The sequence below is a fragment of the Morus notabilis genome, unplaced genomic scaffold (genome assembly GCF_000414095.1).
Source record: "Morus notabilis unplaced genomic scaffold, ASM41409v2 Scaffold172, whole genome shotgun sequence".
Classification (NCBI taxonomy): Eukaryota; Viridiplantae; Streptophyta; class Magnoliopsida; order Rosales; family Moraceae; genus Morus; species Morus notabilis.
The window spans coordinates 743,612-766,271 of NW_010362230.1; the positions used below are offsets into that span (position 1 = coordinate 743,612).

Consider the following 22,660-nt stretch of genomic DNA (forward strand, 5'->3'; position numbering starts at 1 on the left):
ACAGCCGCCGCCGACCTCCAACCCCAAGAAAAAGAGACACATGAAACCTTAGCACCACTCAAAAGGAAAGAGAGAAAGGGAGAGAGAAAAACAAGCCTGCCTATTAATGGGCACAATTTGAAGATAGAAGTCAAATTGCAATGTGAATGCATATAACAATCAAGATTATTAAGGTCATGTTCATTTCACAGATTCAGTTATTTTTCAATATATATAGTTTAATAAATATTTTGCTCTATGCTTTTTTAGGGGAAAAAAAATATTTTACTTTGAAAACTTATTACATTTTGTTAAGAAAATTCTCTGATAGGATACGAGAGAAATATCTTTCAATACCGATAGTTCAACAATGTACAACATTTTCATAATAAAGAATATTAAAAATTTTCTATTTTATTATCTAAGTTTTAGTTTAAGCTTTTGAAGAAATTTTTGATAGGGTATAATTGTATTAATATCGCGTTACATTGATGATATTTAGTCATGACGTTGCAAAAACGTTACAACCAAGAAATTTAATTATCACAAACAACTACACTTTTTCTACGTGAATAATGCGTCGAATGAATGTCATGTTGTTTCTCACTTCTATATGTTATAGGTGAAAATGTAGTCATGTAGTCCTCACAAAGAGGACCGTATATAGATAAACATTTTTCAGACTTTTGAGGTAAATTTTAATGTATGTCCAAGATATCCTTTGATTTTTTTTTACTCCTATTTTTTTTTTTTTTTTTTTTTTTTTTTTTTTTTGGGGGGAAGGGGAAACCCCCCTGCCACAAAATTCTTCCAAGTTTTTATCTTATCAAGCAAAAATTTGATTAATCATATTTTGGTCATTTTAAAAGTACTACCAAAAGGGCCATACAACTGAGGAAAAAACCTTTCATACGCCACCTTTCTAGTGCTATCACAATTTACCTTCTAAGGAAACAAATTTCATTTTCAAAACCACTTGCTGGTTCTAAAAGCAGGCCAAACGGACCCTATACACAGCTCGGAAGAAAGAACAAAGTCATACTACAGCCTTCTTCTTCTTCTTCTTTTTCAAGGTAAACCATCCTAAAAGAGTCAAATTTTATGGGTTTCCTCTCGCCATTATAATTGTAATGGGAGGAAGAGTGTTAGCAAAGAATTAAGTCACTATTGGTGGTTTCTAGAGCTAGTTTGAACATCTTATGATCTTTGTAGATCACTTTCGCAGAACCTCCAAGAGCCATCATCTCGCCTTTTCAGAAGATATCGGATTTTGTAGGTACTGCAATAAAGTAAAAATAAATTTTAGAAAATTTTATCAAACCAATAATGATGATGATAATATGAGAAGTAAGCAAGACTATTCTAGAAGTTTAGGCTTCAAGATGCCCGGAAACCCTTTGGATGGGCAAAACCACAGCTGCCTGAAAATAAATAGCTGGTTTTTCTGAATGAGGAAAATGGCCGTAAATTCATTATTTACTAAGTAAATCCAGTAATTGGCGGATTAAATAAAGTAAATCAATAACTTACTCTGTCATAAATCAATTGATTTAATAAAAACAACCATTTTTTTAAAACCCCCAAAGCCGGCCACTTCACCAAATTACCCAACCTTTCCATGACTTTAATATAAAGAAACAAAATATCCAAAGATCCAAATTAGTCTCTTCAAATATGTGTAAAAACGTTGTAATGCTACTTACCTGTAATAACTGGGGTTCTTTTGCTCAGATTCATTAACAAGTTCAGCTGCCTCCTCCAAAAGAGCTTCAATTTCAGCCGACTCTTCTCCAATTCCATCCGATAAAATTTCAGCTCGGAGGACAGACAATTGCAACAACACAAATTTCCAATAACAAGACCTGGCTTTTGCAGCATCAGCCAAAGCGTGCCACTGAAAGACCAAAATACACAAGTAACTAAGTAACATCTAATGCAAGCAATTAAACTTGGACCTAAAGAGTATCAGAATAGCCTTAACAAAAATAAAAATAAAAATAAAGAAACAAACAAACAAACAAATGCTACCAAATGTGCCAACAAGTCTTCTTCTCATGCTTACAACAATTCATTTTATGTAGCCCCGACAAATTCAGCCATCATTAGTCATTTCAAAATGTTATAGAAACTCAAAACATTGCCCCTTTCATAAACTGCTAATATTTTTTACTTGAACTTGGTCCTTTTCTTGTTTATTCTCCACAAACAACTAGAATAATGTTAGAAACTAAAACTATAATTTTATTGCAGGTATGAGGGAAAAGTAGTCTATCATTGAAAAGTGACACAGCACCTGCGGGATATTGGCAACAAAATCAATCAATCAAACAGCTAAAGCAATACACTGGTTACATTCAAATTAGGATCATGTAGCTAAAATTATCAAATAAATTCACCAGATTATCCAACACATTACCAATACAGTTTGGAACTTATATACAGTTTAGCTTTTTCTTTTTTAAACTCTTTTTTTATTATTATTTTTTCTTCTTTTCTTTTGCTTATTGTCTATTTTTGTTTTTCCCCTAATATTCTTTGACAAATAATTTTTTTTACAAGAAAAACATTATTGATTAAATAAATCAATTACAAAAAAGAGGATAAGGTATCCTCCCTGATGAGACAAAGTACAAGATAAGATTCAAAAACACCAAAAACTTAAGGGCCCGTTTGGTTCATGCGTTTAAATCAGTGATTTTTTATTCTGGCTTTTGAAATTCAAATTTTTTTATGAGAGGAAAACACTGCAGCAGAATCAAAACTATGGATAAATGCAAGAAACAAATGAGCTCTAAGTGCCTATTACATCCTTCCAATTCAATACCACTAACGAAAAGGGAAAACCCTGAAAAACTTTGCCATATGAAGCCCACAAGGAAGCTCTGAACTTTGCTTTCTCAAAAAGATCAATAATATCCATCTGCTTTTCCTAAAAAATTGTAGCATTTCTTTCCGACCACAAAGTCCACAAGGAAGCTTCTAGCATTTCTAGCCCATAAGGAAGCATAATCAATTCTAGCCCATAAGGAAGTTGTGAACTTTGACAATTCTTTTTTTTTTTTTTAACAATATCTATCTTTGACTACCTTTTTTTCTCTCATTTTTTAATTAAAATAACTTCTTTCAAATATCTCCCTATTTAAGGTTTTTTTTTTTTTTTTTTTTTTTTTTTTTGGGGTCAAAAACTCCTATACAACTTTAATTCTTTTTCAATGTGATTTTTTGAAGTTTTTTTTTTTTTTCCTCTTGCTCCAACTAATGGACTTAGTTTCTAAAGAGGTCATGTGTTTTGGCACTGGATCAAATTTACAAAGTTATTCTCCACGTGCATAGCACATGACTCAACTAGTATAATGATAGGACTCAGACAAGAATCAATTGAGATTATGGCTGAATTAGGACTTCTTATTATTAATCAAGTAAATTAAAAGACAAATCCTGACCTACAATTCAAGAGGTAGGTCGATCTCTCCAAAACTCCTAACTATTCCTAATAACTTGACAAAACTCAGCATAAACCTAATTACTTGCTAATGCCCTCTTTATACTAAAGCCCTAAATCCATAAAACACCCAAAAGACTAAACTGCCCCTGCCCTCTTATTCCCACGTCTAACATAAGTAATTATGGGCCTAACATTACTCCCCTCCCAAAAAGACACCTTGTCCCCAAGGTGGAATCCAGGAAATTGCCTCGTAATCTGGCAAATTCTTCCATCTAATCAGCACCTCCTTATGACCTGTTGCTCCCCGACGCACGCCTTCTAAAGCGGACGGTTCCATCACCACTTCCATATCCTTTGTCAATGTTGGCGGTAACGAAGAAGATGATGTGTGTTCGCCGATCGCCCGACGCAACTGAGATACATGAAAAACTGGATGAATTGCTGAAGAGGGTGGCAACCGCAATCGGTAAGCCACTTCCCCGATCCGCTCCACGACCTCATAAGGCCCGAAATATCGAGGAGACAACTTCTCATTCCTCCGCCGCGCCAAGGTCTTCTGCCGATATGGCCTGAGCTTCAAATAAACCCTGTCTCCCACCTCAAACTGCACGTCCCTCCGATGTCCATCGGCCTGCTTCTTCATTAACTGTTGGGCCTTAGACAAATGTCTTTTTAGCTCCTACAGCATTCTATCCCTCTCCTCCAAATATTGTTCGACCTAGTACACAGGCGTGGGACTATGACCATAATGCACCAGATGTGGGGGATCCCGCCCATACAGGATCTTAAAAGGAGTAGTCTGTGATGCAGTATGGTAGGAAGTGTTGTACCAGTACTCAGCCCACGCTAACCACCTCGCCCAAAGTTTGGGCGTGTCCGATACGAAACACCGCAGGTACGTCTCTATACTCCGATTGACCACCTCAGTTTGGCCGTCTGTCTGCGGATGGTAAGCAGTACTTCTCTTCAGAATCGTTCCCTACATTCTAAACAACTCCCTCCAAAAGTTGCTCAAAAAGACCCTATCCCGGTCCGTCACTATCGACTCCGGAATACCATGTAAGCGCACCACCTCGCGTATAAATGCGGCGGCTACAGTCACGGCAATGTAGGGGTGTCCGGAAGGGCTAGAGGTTGCAATAATCCGCCGGGCGCCATAGCCATATATTTTTGGTGTTGACACACATCACACCTTGCTACCATGTCTTCCACATCCTTCTTCATTCCCACCCAATATAATTCTGCGGCCAGTCGTCGATAAGTCTTGAGGGCCTCCGAATGTCCCCCAACTGCACTCCCATGAAACTCCTGTAGAAGCTTTGGTATATAGGCCGACGCCTTAGGCAACACAAACCGACCCTGGTAAAGCAGTCGTTGTCCATCCAAGGAGTACCCCGGATATCCGGCTTCCCCTCGCGCTATTGCCGACCGAATCTTCTCCAATCCTTCGTCAGCCGCACTCTCTCTCAATAACACCTCCCAATCCAAAACTAAGGACACTGATAATGCTACTAACTGGGGTTCCTCAAGCCGTCGTGATAGGGCATCCGCCGCCTTATTCTCCAAGCCCAACCTATATTGAATCTCAAAATCATACCCTAACAACTTGGACAGCCAACGTTGGTGCTCCTCAGTCACCAATCGCTGCTCCAACAAAAACTTAAGGCTCCGCTGATTTGTCCGGACAATAAATCGCCTTCCCAATAAGTATGGTCTCCACTTTTGTATCGCCAACACAATTGCCATGAGTTCTCGCTCATAGACAGATTTAGGCGTGCCCTCGCCGTCAACACCTGACTGAAATAAGCAATCGGTTGCTGGTTCTACATAAGCACTGCCCCTAGACCATATCCGGATGCATCTGTCTCCACCACAAAGGGTTGATCAAAATTAGGTAAGGCCAGCACTGGCACACTAGTCATAGCCCGCTTAAGCTTCTCGAAAGCCTCTGTTGCCTTTTCCCCCCAAATAAAACTGTCTTTCTTTAACTGCTCCGTTAGGGGCCACGCTATGGTGCTATACCCCTTAACAAACTTCCGGTAATACCCCATAAGCCCAAGAAAACCCCTCAACTCTCTCAGGGTCCTCGGTATTGGCCACTCCAACATCGTTACTACCCTTGATGGATCGGCTGAGACCCCATCTGCCGACACTATATGTCCCAAATATTCCACCCTTGTCTGAGAAAACAAACACTTCTTCCGATTGGCGTACAACTTATGTCCCTGCAATTCCCTCAACACCACCTTTAAGTGCCTGCCATAATCCTCTAGTGTGCGACTAGACACCAAAATATCATCGAAGAAGACCAACACAAACTTCTGTAAATAGGGCTGAAATACCTTGTTCATCAGTGACTGAAACGTGGCCGGTGCATTCGTAAGACCAAAGGGCATGACAAGAAACTCATAGTGCCCTTCATGCGTTCGAAAAGCAGTTTTATGAACATCCTCAGGTTTCATCCGTATCTGGTGGTAACCGGACTTCAAATCAATCTTCGTAAACACAGTCGCCCCATACAATTCATCGAGGAGCTCATCAATCACCGGAATAGGAAACTTATGAGGGACAGTCTCCTTCTTAAGAGCCCGGTAATCGATACAAAACCGCCAACTTCCATCTTTCTTCTTGACCAACAGAATCGGGCTTGAAAATGGACTCACACTGGGTTGTATAATGCTTGTGTCCAACATCTCCCTCACCATCCTCTCCATTTCATCCTTCTGAATCTGTGGGTACCTGTACGGTCTGACACTGATAGGAAGAGTTCCCTCTTTCAAAACTATAGCGTGTTCATGGCCCCGCTGTGGAGGAAGACCCTGTGGCATTTGAAACACCCCCTCAAATTGGTCTAGGAGCTCCTGTATCGATTCCAGTACCTCCTCAGCCGTCTCTAGCTGCCTTCCCTCAAGACTCTGCAACTCCACCAAGAATCCTCCCCCCTCTTCCTTAATGGCCTTCACCATGGTTTTCAATGACACCAAGGTTCGGCACAGACTCGGATCGCCTCTCAGAATTACTGGTTGGTTTCCTACCTGAAACTCCATACTCAACAGCTTCCAATTCACCTTCATCACTCCCAACGTTTGAAGCCACTTCATCCCCAAAATCACGTATGTGCTTCCCAAATCCAGGGGTAGGAAATCGTCTAACACTTGAATTCCCTGATGCGTCAAAATCACCCCCTTGCAAATTCCTCGGCTCGTTTCTAACACTCCGGTTCCCAAGGTCACCCCAAAACTCCCAGTGTCAGTCAACTGGAGCCCTATCTTTTCCACCACGCGGTTGGAAATGAAATTGTGTGGCCCCACTGTCAACTAACACTACCACATCCTGCTCTCCAATCCTACCCTTAATCTTCATGGAATGGCTCGGTGTGAACCCCGCCACTGAATTGAGCGACACCTCAGCCACATCTAAATGCAGGTGTTCTTCCTCCATCAACTCTTCTTCTTCAGCTGCTTCCCCGCCTTCCTCGTCATCACACACAGTTAGGACTTGTAGTGATCGGTCTTTACATCGGTGCCCTGGTGAAAATTTCTCATCGCATCGAAAGCACAACCCTTTCGCCCTCTTGTCCTGAATCTTTGTCTCAGTGAGGCGCTTGAAAGTCACTCCCGGACGTACCCCACTATCTCGATCCTTTTGGGTTTCTCTCTGGAATCCCAACGTCTGAGTTTTTTGCCCTCCTGGTGGTGCGCTATTTCGGTATGAAAAGCCGACTGTGTTGCTCCTATTGACCCGCGCCGTTGCATTCTTATCCTCAATCATCTGTGCCAACTCCATCGTCTCCCCTAACCCTCTCAGTCTCAGCAAACGCAGCGCCGCTCGGATCTCCGGCTTCAGTCCCTTCATAAAATTCCCTTCCAACACCGCTTCTGAGATTTCCCCTAAGCGACCTGATAGCAGCTCGAACTTCTCTCTATACTCCATGACTGTCTTATCCTGGATCAGGGCAAAAAACTGTTCGTATAGATCTCCCTCTTGAGTGGCTCGAAATCGCTGCAGCAGCCGGTCCTTAAATTCACCCCAAGTCCTCAATGGTTGCTGTTGTTCTCGCCATTGAAACCACGCAAGGGCCTTTCCCTCCAAACATAAAGCCGCCGCCATTAGTTTTTCCCTCTCTGAGAGTCCATTGATGGCGAAATAGCGTTCTACCCTATACACCCATCCATAGGCATCCTCGCCCTCGAAAATGGGAATTTTCAACTTCCGTACCCTAGAATCCGCACCAAATTGGGTATGCCCAGCCCAATTTCGCGCCATTGGAGGCCTCCATCCTCCCGATTCTCCTCCATTCTCCATAAATCCGCCAGACCCAGCCCCAATTCCACCTTGCCCAGCCGCGATTCCGTCATACCCACTCCCCCTCTCGCTGGAAATTCCTCCTCCCGGCCGTACGCCCCCAAATCCACCCTGCCCGGGTCCGGATCCGCCCTGCCCAGCCCCAAATCCGGCCTGCCTAGCGTGCCCAGCCCCAGATCCGACCTGCCCAGGTCCCGGATCTCCCCACCACGGCGCTGAAACATCGTGCCCAGTCATCCCCAGCCCTGGCGCGCCCCATGGCGGCGCCAAAACACCAAACCCCGTCGCCCCAAACCCTAGGCCGCCTCCTCCAGCCGCGAATCCTTCAGATCCGCCGCCTCCAGCCGCGACCCAGCCTCCTCTGCCGCCCCCAACGCCGGGAAAAGCTCCTCCAAGTCGCGCGTCGCCTGGGCCGCCCTCTACGCCAGCAAATCGGCCGTGTCCCGCCGCCTCTGGCCGCGCCAAACGGGTGGATTCCAACCCTCCTCCCTGTGCGCCGTCGCCTACCTCGAGTTCCATACCACCGGACCCTTCTCCCGCCGCGCCGCCGTGGCTCGCCGTTGCTACCGGTGGTGGGTTGAGGTGGAGCTCCATTAATTTCAGCAACATGGCTTCAAGGGACGCAAATTGTTGTTGGACGGTATTGAATCGCTCGTCGATGGTGGTCTTGAGCGATCCAACCTCCGCTTCCAATTTCTCTTCTAGCGCATCCACCTTCCTTGCTGCCATTGTCCCAGGAATTCGCTCTGATACCAATTTAATAGGACTCAGAGAAGAATCAATTGAGATTAAGGCTGAATTAGGACTTATTATTATTAATCAAGTAAATTAAAAGACAAATCCTGACCTACAATTCAAGAGGTAGGTCGATCTCTCCAAAACTCCTAACTATTCCTAATAACTTGACAAAACTCAGCATAAACGTAATTACTTGCTAATGCCCTCTTTATACTAAAGCTCTAAATCCATAAAACACCCAAAAGACTAAACTGCCCCTGCCCTCTTATTCCCACGTCTAACATAAGTAATTATGGGCCTAACATATAATAAAAAAGACAAAAGAAAGACTGCAAGGATACATATTGATAAATTTACCTGAGAAAGCATCGGGTCATCAAGAACTTCAGAGAGGCTATGAACTTGATGGCTAGGTCCCAGAGCTTCAGCCTTAGTTTCCTGCCATTGCTTAACAAGTTCTTCAGCTTCTTCCACAGGCATGAGCCTCCGAGACATAGCTCGCATAGAAGATGAAAGATTAGCAATGGGGCTTAAAGTTTGGGTGTTTCCAGCATCTGACTTACTGTAGAACCATGTGGCAACTATTCCCAAAGTCTTCTTAATGCTTCCAGAAATTCCATCCTCATTGATGTAAGTAGGCACAAGATTGTCATTTATAGAAGAATCTGTTTTCCAGACAAGGGAATCTTCATGTGTATTTATTTTACTTGGAATGCATTTAGAAGAACTTCTCATCCTATTTACATTCATGCCTGTTAACCTAAAGCTAGCAAAGAAAATGCAGCCAAGTACTGCGACGGAAGTAAACTTTCTGACAATAGATGCTTGGGATAACCAACTTTCCCAAACTTTATTGTGGTGCATGCCTATATTCCTTTTCAATTGAACGGATGATGCACTAACGTTGCTTCGATTGTTACTTTTGTCCAATATCAACGAGCTTTGCAAATCAATTGGAGCCAACTGTTTGACAGCCGTACCAAGATTTTGAGAAGAATTCATACGAGAAAGAGAATCATCAAAATCTCTACGCTCTGATAAAAGATTACTAGGCATTTGTCTGTGACTAACGCCAGTAGAAATGGTTTGCGGAAACACTCTATTCTTGCTCCCAGGAGTTTTCTTTTCCCTATTAAAAAAGTTGACCTGCAAAAAATTGTACACATAAGCAACTTCCCAGTTGAGACTAAAACACTTAAAATACTTTTCTAGTTGTCCGATGCGAATCTCACCAAACTTGGAGGACAATCTCGTGTATCAAGAAATACATTAAGCACAGCATCTTTCAGCCATGTTTCCTGGTCAAATCCAGCAGAGTCTGTCATAAAAATGATGTCCTTGAAGACCAGAATAAAATCATACCTTAAACAAGTAGAATGTACAGTGGCACCATATGAAAACTGTCCTACATCGACAACAGTATAATGCCACCAAGGGAACAATACTTGGCCATTGAAGTATTAGGTGACTAAACACACACATACACATGTATATGCATATATAAACAAATATGTCTCTGTGTTTTACAGATTCAGCAAGCACGAGTCCAGAGTTATCAGGCAAGGTCTAAGTATACTGTCAATCTAAAGTAACATAAAATTAAAAAGACAATAAGGCACACACTCTCACAAGTAAAATGACATTGATCACTAGAGTGAGCTACTACACAAATCGGAACTCCACCAAGAAAAACTTTCCGTAAAAAGGCATTCAAAATAACTGCAAGGTGTCTTTCGGTGGACATTAGGGTTCCAAAGTTCTTTCTTTTATAGCTTTGTGTACTCTACCAGAGGTGCTAATTGTAATTTTCCACGTTTTTCATAATTTTGGTGGATATCTGTTAGGTACCTTGTCTATCACAGCCCAACAGCAAAAAATACACACTCAAACCAGAAAATTGACAAGGAAATAGGATAGAAATTAGGGGTACTCATATTGATATTCACTAGCCAAACACCAATTACACTACTAAACGGATAGATTGGAGTGTTTGAGTACTCCGGGGACTCCTAATCGGTGGTTCGAGAGACCACCAACTCTCCTAAGATTTTCCAAATTCTTCACAAATCTCAGCCTAATCCAAACACTCCCCTTTACTTCCCTTTTATACCTTTCCTCTATCCTAGCCAAAACCAAGACAAATCAGCACTAACATAATTTCTCAAAAATTACATCCAAACCCAATTTATTTTCTTTTCCCCCCACTTTACTTCTACTAATCATTAACTTCCTAAGAGCTAGTATCTAACATTATCAACCCCCAATCCCCCCGCCCCATCTCCCCCTCGAGTTTCAACCTTGTCCCCAAGGTTGAATTCGAGAGATTGGACGCCTAGCACCTTCAACTGCTCAAAGTTGCCCAACAGCAAATTAAGGTAAATGGTTGTCCCTTTCCTTCCACAACGTGACTCTGTGATTGCCCTCGTTATTAGGTTCTCCTTCCCCTCCGCCTTCATCTTCAGTGGCCAACAAAATCTTAAGTTTATTGTTCTCGCACCGATGTCCTGGGATGTACTTTTCATCGCATTTGTAGCAAAGGCCCCTCGCTTGACGTTGTTGCACTTCTTAGCGGTAACCACCCGCTCCGGCCCTCGATGGACTTGTTACCGTCGGGGTAGGAGTTTTTTCCCTTACTCCAACTTCTCCTTCCCCTGCGGTGTTGGACAGAAGGAAGCTCTGCGGAAAGGAATATTGAGTGGGCGGCCCCTCATTAAATGAATATGAGCGTCCCAAACCGCCCATTCGACCACTCTTCAATTTTCCCATCTTTTCTAAAGCCTCGTTCTAGTCCTCAATTTGTTGGCAATCTCCATAACCTCTTGAAGAGTCGTCAGCTTTTGCATTTTCGTCGGCAAGTAAATTGGAGGTTGTTAAAGGATTCAAAATTGGCAGCGAACAAATTCACATCTCATCTTCAATTTGCAGATGACGCCCTCTTTTTTCTTGAATCATTGGGAGACAATTTTAGAAACATGGCAGCCATTTTGATATTTTTCTCCCATTGCTCAGTGCTTCAGATTAACATGGGGAAAAGCACTTTGAATGCGATCAATGTGGATGAGGAAGTTATTCGGGACTTGGCTCTTGAATTGGGCTGCGAGGTGGGGTCCTGGCCTATGAAATACTTAGGCCCCCACTAGGTGGAAACCCTTTATCTCGGGAGTTTTGGAACCCAGTTATGGAAAAAGTTTCTAAGAGATTGAGTCTGGAAAAAGGCTTCTTATCTTGAGGGGGGTTAACTCTTGGCAAGCATCCCTATTTATTCTCTCTTTGTTCAAATTGCCAACGGCGGTGGCTAAAGAGATTGAAGATAAAATGAGAAGATTTTTGTGGGATGGAATAGAGAATGAGAGAGTGGATAATCTTATAGCTTGGATAGTTTCTCAACCTAAACAATAAGGGGGTTTGGCAATAGGGAATCCACTGGAAAAAAATCAAGCCTTGTTGGGTAAATGGTTATGGAGGTTTCCTTTAGAACAAGACTCGCTTTGGGTCTAGGTAGTTAGAAGCAAATACGGGCTGCAACCTAATGGATGGGACTCTAATTTTGTAAGAAGAGGCACTCTTAGGAATCCATGGAAATTATCTCAAGGTCTAAATTCGTTTCTTGATACAGTGAGATGGGAGGTGGGGGGATGGAAGTAAAATCAGATTTAGGAGGATAAGTGGTGTGGTGATATGCCTTGCAATGACCATTCCAAGGATTTAAAGCCTTATCTTAGTGAGGGAGATGAAGATAAGTGATGCTGTAATCAATGAAGAATATTCAAATATCAATTGGAATTTCAGCTTCTGAAGGAATCTCAATAATAGAGAATCTGATCAATTAGGAAACCTTCTTTAGGTCTTGGGAAATTTTTCTCCTAGACATTCCCAATGTGATAAAAGGGTTTGGAAGTGCGATCCATATTGTTACTCTTGCAATTCATATTTCCTTTCTTTAGTCATAGATCCAAAGCTTTCTCCTTTTGAACCTTATAAATTTTATCTGGAGATCTTGTGCTCTTGTTAGAATTAAGGTTTTTGCATGGTTGTTTTTTCATAGAAGATTGAACACGTCATTTAGTGCAGAGAAAAAATCATGTCTGCTTTGTCTCCAAGCTGGTGTGTAATGTGCAGGTCAAACTCTGAATTTATGGATTACTTGTTTTTTGGGATTGGTGTCCTTAAGCATGAGATATAATTTAATACTTTATAAATATCATTGAAAAATCCGTGATTATTTATGTAACATTAAATATTGTATATAAATGTTATCTACGAGAGAATAATATTTACAGATAATAATCGAAACGCTGTTTGTAATAAATTTAATTAAAGTTTCAGAATCTTTAATTAAAACATTACTAATACATGTCATTCCCATTAAGAATGGAATTGTGTTATCCGCATCACTAATATAGAGAGATATTGAATTAGTGTATTATGCATAATGAGATTATGTAGAACTGGGACACAGACACAATCTGATTTTCTAATAATTTCTGTTAAGCATGAAAAATCAAATTTGAGTCTACCGATGGTCATATATAGAATGATCTTAATCTTGAGTTATTAGTAGACTCTTATTTGTGGATTCGTGTTCTTTGATTTACTCGGTACGGATTTTGATATCCTAAATCCTATTCTTTGTATCTTGGGAACATAATGAAATGGATAGCCGGGAATGCTAATATACAAGATTGAATCCATTCCTTCTTCTTTGAAGAAGCAGATAAATAATTTCCTTGAGGGTTGCTTCGGTACTTAAATAAGTAATGAGCTCGTATTCATGAATATATTTTATGAATATACTATTTATTAGAGAATCAATGATACTCAAGAATAAAAATATAATTAGAGATGTTAACGGATTTTACATAGCTCTAATTATGACTTATTTATGGAGGATCAATCTATATGTAGTGACTGTATCAAATGAACACTTCAAGTTTTTAGAAGTAAATTATGTCTATAATTTCGAGAGTGTAGTTCCAAGTTTTTAGTGGAGTAACTTTTAGAATTAATAGAATTAATAAATTAATTAAAGAGTTTAATTAATTATTAATTTTATTGAAGCTCGGAATTATAGGTCCATAAGTCCCCTGTCATCCTTGTATCATTTGCAAGACAAGATGAATTATCGGGATTTTATTTTACTAGCAAATAATTAATTAAAAATTAATTATATATTAAATAATATGATTATTTAATTATTTTGTCACACACTGTGGTCCACGGGGGGCGTATGACAATAGGAAAAATCTCATTGGGATTTAGTTGCTTGCTCTCTAAGTAATCCGGTTTACCTTGTTCGACAAGTTTTCCAATTAAATTCAAAAGGAAAAGTAAGATTTTACTTTATTTAGAATTGAATTTAAGCTAAAATTGGAAACTGGATTAGGAAGGAATTTTCTCCTTCCTTCTTAAGAGATGGCCGACTACACAATAAGAAAAAGGGAAGGAAATTTTGTTTCCAAAAGCAACAGGGAAACTGTATTTTTAATGGGATTAAAAATATAGTAGTTACCAATTTCCTATTTTCTTTGCCTACAAACAAAAGGGTTCTCCTAATTGTCTATAAATAGGAGACAATAAGTGGAGAAAGAAATTTTGATCTCCTATTTTTTCCTAGGTTGGCCAAATATCACAAGAGAGAAAAAGAGAAGAAAAGTTCTTCCAATTTTCTCAATTCTTTCACATACATGCGTTGATAGTGAAAGAATACAAATTAGCGAGTGATCGTTCTAATAGTTTATACCTTGAGCCCACACTCATCGTCTTGCAATATCAAGGAGTAGACGAGGAAGGCTTAGGTGTTCTAAGAAAGTTTTGGAGCAAGGAACATTCGTTGGCCAAAGACCTCAAGATATCGTCCTAATCGTCGGCAAGGTATTTATTATCATAAATTAATAAGATTAATTTATTATTGCATAAATTAATATAATCTATAGCATAGACAAAAGGTTTTGTGAAAATTTTTTGTTATACATCCACACTACCACGCTTCCACACTCGAAAACGTTTTGAAAACCAACATTGTTTTGCATTGTGATTGTTATGTGATTCTAGTGGAAGACTAGGTTGATTTTGGAAAGAGCAATAAGGCCCAGACAATCTGGCCTGCTATGTTTTGGCCATTCTCTGGGTTCTTTGGTGGGAGAGAAATCAAAGAATTTTTGAAGGAAAAGAAATGTTATTTGAGGATTTCTTTGAGAGGGCAAAACACCTAGTGTCTAGTTGGGCTTCAACAAATCCATCTTTCAAGCATTTCCCATTATCTTTGATTCTGTTGAGCTGGGATGATGTCCTGAAATAAATCATGCAATTTGCTTGTGTTTAGCTTAGTGTTTTGTTTTGCTTTTATTGTTGTATTTTTTTGTTCTGATGGATTTCTCATCCATCTTGGAACTTCATTTGTAATTTTTTTCATTATTAATGAAGTTTTTGTTCTTATCAAAATAATAATAATAATAATAACATAACTGCAAGGTGTCTTAGCATAAATAACTGCAACGTGAGAAGTCTAGTAATTATGGATGCTCAAAAGAACAACTAAAAAATTATAAAAAAAAAAAAACCAAGACCAGAATTATCATACGTGACAGGACGTACCAACAATTGATTTGCACCAGACGCATCTTTAAGTTCCCTTCCTGAAATGGAATATCTTGCAGCATTATTTGAATTTGATTCAAGCTGCCGAAGTTGCTCAACCACCTCACCCTTACTACCCTGAAACAATATATCGCGAAAGTATACCATTGAGGAATAGAAAGGCAAAAGGAGAAGGCTAAAATGCATAGCAGCAGAAACCAAAAAATAAAGATTTCAAATCTATTTTAACGGAGTAGGAAAAAAAATATATAAGTGGAAAGAACTGAATAAATATACCTGACCAAGAAGAAACAGGCAAAAAGCATCCACCAATTTCAGATCAATGCCTTCCGATGCCGTCAGACACTCGCAGATGTTTTTTGCTCTGCTAATCTGCAGACAATTGAGAAAAACAACAAATAAATGAAACCAACATTGTAGAATTAACATCTCTCTGTCCTTAGAAATGAAACATGAAATGGAATTACTATTTACCGACCTTTTTCTACGCAAACAAATATATCCTGCTGGTAAAACTACGTAGATACTAACTTCAGGTTTCATTTCTTAGAGAGGGTGCCATGTGTGCGTGCGTGCGTGTGTGTATGTGTGTGTGAGTGTGAGAGAGAGAGAGAGAGAGATGAAAAGGTAAGAATTAGAGGACGTGTACTAGATGCATTAATAATTACCAGCTCTATTTGCTGGCTTGAAAATCCAACCGCAATATGAGCAATACACGCCATGTAGAAGCAATTTAAATCAATTACAACCCTCTGATTTTGTGACTCGAGTGATTTCTTATTCTTTCGTGTAATTGCCAGATCACCCCAAGGAAGAAGATCAATTATTTCAGTAGCCATTAGCTTCTTAAGTGCTTGGCTCAAAAAGCATGGCCAATCTTGGACTTGGCATGATGCCTCTACTTCAAGACCCTGTTTAAGCAATTCACGCAAGGCTGAAATAGCTCCTTGCCTCCGTTCAGCGTTCTCAGGTGAATTAGATATCCCTAACAATTCCAACGTGCAAGCAGGCGCTAGCTCCTCCAGAGATTCTTCTATCTAAATCAATGGCCAAAAGGTATACAAAAGAGAATCAGGTAAAGTCTAATGGAACCATATGTACAATAAATTATTTGCTCTCCAATGGCATAAACAGTTCTCAGCCAGATAAGAATATCTTATATTCAGAATCCTTTCTTAGTTTTTAACTGCTTAACATATTCTTGGCCTGAACTAAAGTTTTCAATATACGTTTCGCCCAGCTTTTCAGCCAAAACATTGAAGAATTTTGGTAACGGTTACTAAAAATTTTCCTAAGCAATAGTGGTAATGAATACGTATGTTTTAAAAGGAAAGCCAGCGCTCAATAACATTTTAGTAAATTATGCTGTTTTTTGCATTACCTGAGATAACAATGTTAGTTCCTCCAAAGACTTCTTACTCCTTAGAAGGCACTGAGCACGTGCAAGAGCTTCAAATCCTTGAGATACATTGTTCTTCTCAAAACTAATCTTTGCAGTAGTACACTTCAAGAAAGCACCTATGATAAGAAAAAAGGCATAACAAGGCTACAAGAAAGAGAAGGTACAAGATCCTAACCTCTTTGCTTCAAATGTCTTACCTCAGCTAGCGCCATAGAAAGAAGCAAATCATGAATATATGGTTCAGCATCTGGATGCTTAAAAGCAACACGGCCAATATCTAGGACTAGCTTTATTTCACCAACCTGGATTGGAATGACATAACATCATTGTATCAATCTCCAAAGTAACAGGCTGCTACTGGCAGGGAAGGAAAACATTAACTGACGATTCTTTGTAGTACAAGAACCATCAGATAACGTTTGTAGTTATTTTGTGAAGATACAGTTTCACTTTTTTACCAAGTGTAATTACAGGAAAATATGTCATATCCGAAACGAAGAATCAACATGCAAAAGCAGAGTGTAAAATAAAGGCTGCAAAATCCTACATTATAAATAATAATAAAAAAAATATAAAAAAAAAAGCTCAAAACCGCTGTAAACTCTATTAACAAGACATCTACGGGAAACATAATAAATACCTTTTAATGAAAGAATATGAAATCAGAAGAAAGGACTGCCAGGTATTAAACAAAATGGTGTAGCTCAGTAGCTCTACCTCTTGGAGGAGGCACAACGCACCAGGCAACCAAGACCAAGGTACTGGGAGCGAAGATTTAGGTGGAATCTTTTCCTTCGTATTACCAGCATATTCTGGTTCAAAGAGAAGCTTATCTCTCACGTCCATCAAAAGATCCTAGAAGTGATACAAAAGAAAGAAAAATAAAATTTTAAAAAGAAAAAAATTACAGAACTATACATGGAAACAGAACAATCACAGTCAATTATACATGGAAAATATAATAAACAATTAAAAATAATAATTAGCAAGAGTAGCTGTCAAACAAATTCCAACCTGACGGGATACAACCACATCCATGCTATAGCCCTCTTCAATTTCTGCATTTTTCAAATCCATGACAGATTTAACGATCTCATCTTTCTCAGCTTGATCGGTGACACCAATAAGCTACAAGATTATTCCTTGTGAGTAGGTTACTAAAATCAAAGAAAGAAGTAATAATAGTGTTAATGCAACAAAATTTGAGTGAAAACTTTAGAAATTCATGTCACACTACAGGTATGGGAAGCATACAGTCGTAACTCGTGAACATTTCTAACAACAACAACAACAAATACAAGCCTTTAATCCTAAATTAATTAGGGTCGGCTATATGGATTTCTCGTTTCCAGTCTGCTCTATTAAGCACGAGACCCTCCTAAAACTCTAGATCTTGAAAGTCGTGCCTAACTACGTTGGCCTAAGTAATTCTTGGTCTACCTCTTGCTCTCCTAGTACTAGGCATTTGGATATTCTCCCAAGCACGAACAGGTGCATCTAACGATCTACGTTGTACATGCTCATACCACCTCAAATGGTATTCCTGCACCTTATTTTTTATTGGTGCTACACCTACTTTACTACGAATAACTTCATTCCTTATGCGATCCATCCTCGTATGACCACTCATCCATCTTAACATACGCATCTCCGCCAAACTCATCTTGTATATTTGTTGTCTCTTAATGGCCCAACATTCACTACCATATAACATAGCTGGACGAATTGCTGTCCTATAGAATTTTCCTTTCAATTTAATGGGCATTTTATCTCACATAAAACTTACGTGGCATTCTTCCACTTAACCCACCCCGACTAAATCCTATGTCCAATATCCTCATCTATATCCCCTTCACACTGCACTATGGACCCAACGTACCTAAATTTCCTAGAAGCCCCAATCACCACACCATCCAAAGAAATTCCATCACTTTGATCTCTCAAATTACTAAACCTACAATGCATGTACTCAGTCTTCGTTCTACTTAACTTAAATCCCTTCGTTTCAAGGGTCTGTCTCCATAGTTCTAACTTACGGTTAATTCCCTTCCGATGTTCATCAACTAAAACTATATCGTCTGCAAAAAGCATACAGCAAGAAATCTCATCTTGAATTTCTCTTGTCAGCTCGTCCATCACGATAGTGAAAAGATAAGGACTAAGAGCGGAACCTTAATGAAGGCCAATCCGAATGGGAAACTCTTCCGTGCAGCCTCCAGTAGTTCTCATACTTGCGATAACTCCATCGTACATATCCTTTATTACCTTGATATACCTTATATGCACTCCTCTCTTTTCTAGTACCCACCATAACACTTCTCTCGGTACCCCATCATATGCCTTTTCAAAATCTATGAAGACCATATGCAAATCTTTTTTAGCTATTCTATACCTTTCAATCAGCATCCTAAGAAGAAAAATAGCCTCCATAGTTCTACCAGGCATGAACCCAAATTGGTTACCTGAGATGGTAGTTGTGGCCCTTAATCTCTTTTCAATACTTCTCTCTCAAAGCTTCATAGTGTGACTTATCAGCTTTATACCCCTATAGTTGTTACAATTTAGCGCATCTCCTTTATTCTTGAAGATGGGAACGAGAATACCTTTTCTCCAAGCATCGAGCATATGCTTCTTCTTTAGTATCTCGTTAAAAAGCTTAGTGAGCCACTTAATTCCAACATCTCCTAACACCTTCCAAACATCTATTGGGATATCATCTGGCCCACATGCCTTCCCCATTTTCATATCTCGTAATGCAGTTTTAATTTTTGAAACTCTGATGCCGTTTGTATACATCACATTTGGTTCGCCCTGGTACCTAAGATCGCCAAACCATTGCATGATTTTCATTATAAAGTTTCTCAAAGTAACTCTTCCACCTCTCCCTAATATCTTCATCCTTCGTCATAACCTGATCCGTATCATCCTTAACACGTCTCACTTGATTTAGATCCCGACACTTCCTTTCTCTTATCCGAGCTAGTTTATAGATATCCTTCTCTAGTCCCAAGTTTCCTATACACCTTATCCAAATAAGTAGCACAAGCCTTATTACCTACTCTCTTAGCTTCCCTCTTCGCTTCTTCGTACTTAATAAAAGTCTCACCATTCTTACACTTTGGTAGCTCTCTATACAAATCCCTCTTGGTCCTAATAGCATTTTAAACTTCCTCACTCCACCACCAGGTTTCCTTTCCCGGAGGGCCTTTACCTCTAGATACTCCTAGTACCTCATTTGCCACTTTTCAAATGCAACTCGCAACGGTGTCCCACATAGTATTTGCATCACCTTCGCATGACCAAGCAACCTCCTTTAACAACTTCTCCTTAAAAGTCAATTTCTTTATTCCCTTTAAATGCCACCAACGAGTTCGTGGGAGGTGATTTATCTCAATCCTTCTATGGTAAAGCCTAATGCTCACATCTAGGGTTACTAACCTATGTTGGGTGGCTAACGCTTCTCCAGGAATTACTTTACAATCCTTACAGAGAGAACGATCTCTGTACTTTGTGAGAAAATAATCTATCTGGCTCGAGTTTCCCCCATTTTTAAAAGTGAGTAAATGTGAATCTCTTTTCTTAAAGAATGTGTTGGTTATAACAAAGTCGTGTCTCAATACAAATTCCAAAATAGATTTCCCTTCTTCATTCCGAGCCCCAAAACCAAAACCATCGTGAATCCTCTCAAAGTTTTCTCTATCCTTACCAACATGTCCATTCAAATCTCCTCCAATAAAAATGCTACCCTCATTACCTATACTATGCACTAAGTCATCCATGTCTTCCCAGAACTTGGTTTTAGTTTCCTCATCCAATCCTACTTGTGGAGCATAAGCACTAATTACATAAATGAACTTCTCCCCTAACACTAATTTGATCTTAATAATTCTATCACCTAATCACTTAATCTCAACCACTTCATCCTTCAAAGTTTTGTCCACTAGAATGCCAACTCCATTGCGATTCCTTTCCCAACTTGTGTACCATAACTTATGTCCTAGGTTTCCAATCTCTTTTTCCTTCTTTCCCGTCCACATGGTTTCCTGTAAGCATAAGATGTTAATTCTTCTTCTCAGCATAACATCTACTAACTCCATAAATTTACTGGTTAAAGAACGTACATTCCAATTGCCTAGAAGAATTTTCCTAACATGGGCTAGCTTTGCCCCCAGCACACGTCCATGAATGTGCAAGGACCCCCCATGCATATTTTTCACCATATTTGAGGCCCGACATGGCGCATAGGCTAGCTTCTCCCCCCGCACACATCTATGAATGTGTGAGGACTCCGCTTGCCTATTTAATACTATACCCGGGGCCTGGCATAGTGCGTCGTAGGGAACGCCCCAACAGAATCTGTAAATGAGAAATCCATGTAGAGTGACATATTTTTACGATGTCAACCTACCGCACGTTTCTAAACATATTCAAATTGTGAGAAACTCGCACGTTTCTCTAATCCAAGTATTTATAACCACTAATACCATCTCTTCAATAACGAAGTAAAGAAAATGAGTAAAAAACAAAATAAAAACTAACCCACATTCCAAGTCTAAATACATGAATGAATACATAAAAAATTAAAACTCTTTAAAATCCAATTGAAGCACTTAACTGAGCCAATAGCACACATATTTATAATTATTAGAAAACAAATTCAGTGCACAACCCATTTCCCCAGGGAAATGGTAACACCAAATCTGGTTTTCATTGGTTCTTTTTCATTTTCAACCTTTTATAGAATAATGACTATTACACTCAGTAAAAATAATATAACCTTATCGTGCATAACTTCATTAACTCTTCCAATATTGCTAAATATAGTTATAATTATATTGAAAATTACAACTCTCTAAAATCCAATTGTAGCTCCTCATTTAGCAAATAGCTCATATTACTGTATGATTAAGCGTAGAACATATTTCCACCAAGAAATGGTAACAAAAATAAGGTTTCACGGTTTTTTTTTTTTTTTGCACAAAACAACAGCCAGTATATTCGAATAATAATAATAATAATAAAATCTCTATAACGTATAAATTCCCGAATCTTCTTGCATTGCTAAATAACGATCAAAGTAACTGAACCAGATACCAAATGCACATAGAGAGAAAAAGAGAGAAAAATGAGGAACGATCACCTGATAGCAGGTAACAGGAATCTCAACAACGGCGCGAGAGGAAGCGTTCTGAACAATGCGGGTATCGACTGCGCTCAATCTCCACCGTCCATTAAGACTAATATTAGTAGAATTAGGCTTTCGCGAGTGCGAGCCAACACAAATCCTAGAAATTCCGAACGCAGAGAGAAAAGGAATGTTGGAAGGGTAATCGCCATTGTTGTTGTTCTTGTTGTTCCGGCAAAGCGAGCAGCTAGACGGAATGCCCGGCACCGCCTGAGCCAACGCCATGGGATGGGAGGGAGTGAGTAGTTGATTGTTCCCTGAAAACCCTAAGAATAAAAGCGTTTTCTTCTTCGCTCAGGCATTGACATTGTCGAAGCGAGGGATTCTGAGTAAAAAGCTTCAGAAATTGATCTTTTGTGAGGAAGAAGAAAGCAAAAATAATGGCATCGGCTTTGGTAAAAGCGAAGAAAAGAAAAAAAAAAGGGAAAAAGAGGAAAAAGGAAGATCTCTCTCTCTCAGGCCTCAGCTCTGTCCTGTCCTACTTTCTTCCGGGCTGAAAAATGGGAGACTGGGATTTTTTATTTTTGTGATATAATATAAATCCGTTTAGTTATTTAATTTGAGTTTTTAATTTTAGTTAAGATGTGACGTTATATAAGAATTTTTTATTGTAATAAAAAAATTAGATATAATTTTTTTTTAGAGTTTTTTACTATAATAAAATTTAAATTTTAAACTCGAATCGACAAAATAAACAGCCATAATGGTCAACCAAAACGCATATCATTGGGTGCGTTTGGAATTGGTTCCAAAATGATTTTGTTTTCTGTATACAAATAAAAATGAAAACATTTTCATTTTCATTTTGGAATTATTTCTGAAATGCGTTTGGTAGTTTTATTCAGAGATTAATTTCAGTTTTAAAAAAAACTGAAACTGCGTTTGGTGGTTTAATTTTTAAAAACATGTAATGATATATTAAATAAATAATATTATTAAATATATTAAATAAATAATATATTAAATATATTAAATAAATAATATATTAAATATATTAAATAAATAATAT

General features: G+C 39.1%; 1 protein-coding gene across 1 annotated transcript; it reads right to left on the reverse strand.

The window, feature by feature from the left end:
- Positions 1-804: 804 nt before the first annotated feature.
- On the reverse strand, positions 805-22,124 carry LOC21407867 (plastid division protein CDP1, chloroplastic). The gene is made up of 12 exons (XM_024167726.1): positions 21,607-22,124; positions 17,481-17,594; positions 17,184-17,321; positions 16,664-16,768; positions 16,446-16,568; positions 15,733-16,101; positions 15,341-15,436; positions 15,062-15,181; positions 9,700-9,765; positions 8,825-9,613; positions 1,683-1,873; positions 805-1,258 (listed from the first exon to the last, which is right to left on the reverse strand). Exons 1-12 carry the CDS (start codon positions 21,874-21,876, stop codon positions 1,177-1,179), a joined length of 2,463 nt encoding a protein of 820 aa, XP_024023494.1. The 5' UTR covers positions 21,877-22,124; the 3' UTR covers positions 805-1,176.
- Between the last annotated feature and the right edge of the window lie 536 nt (positions 22,125-22,660).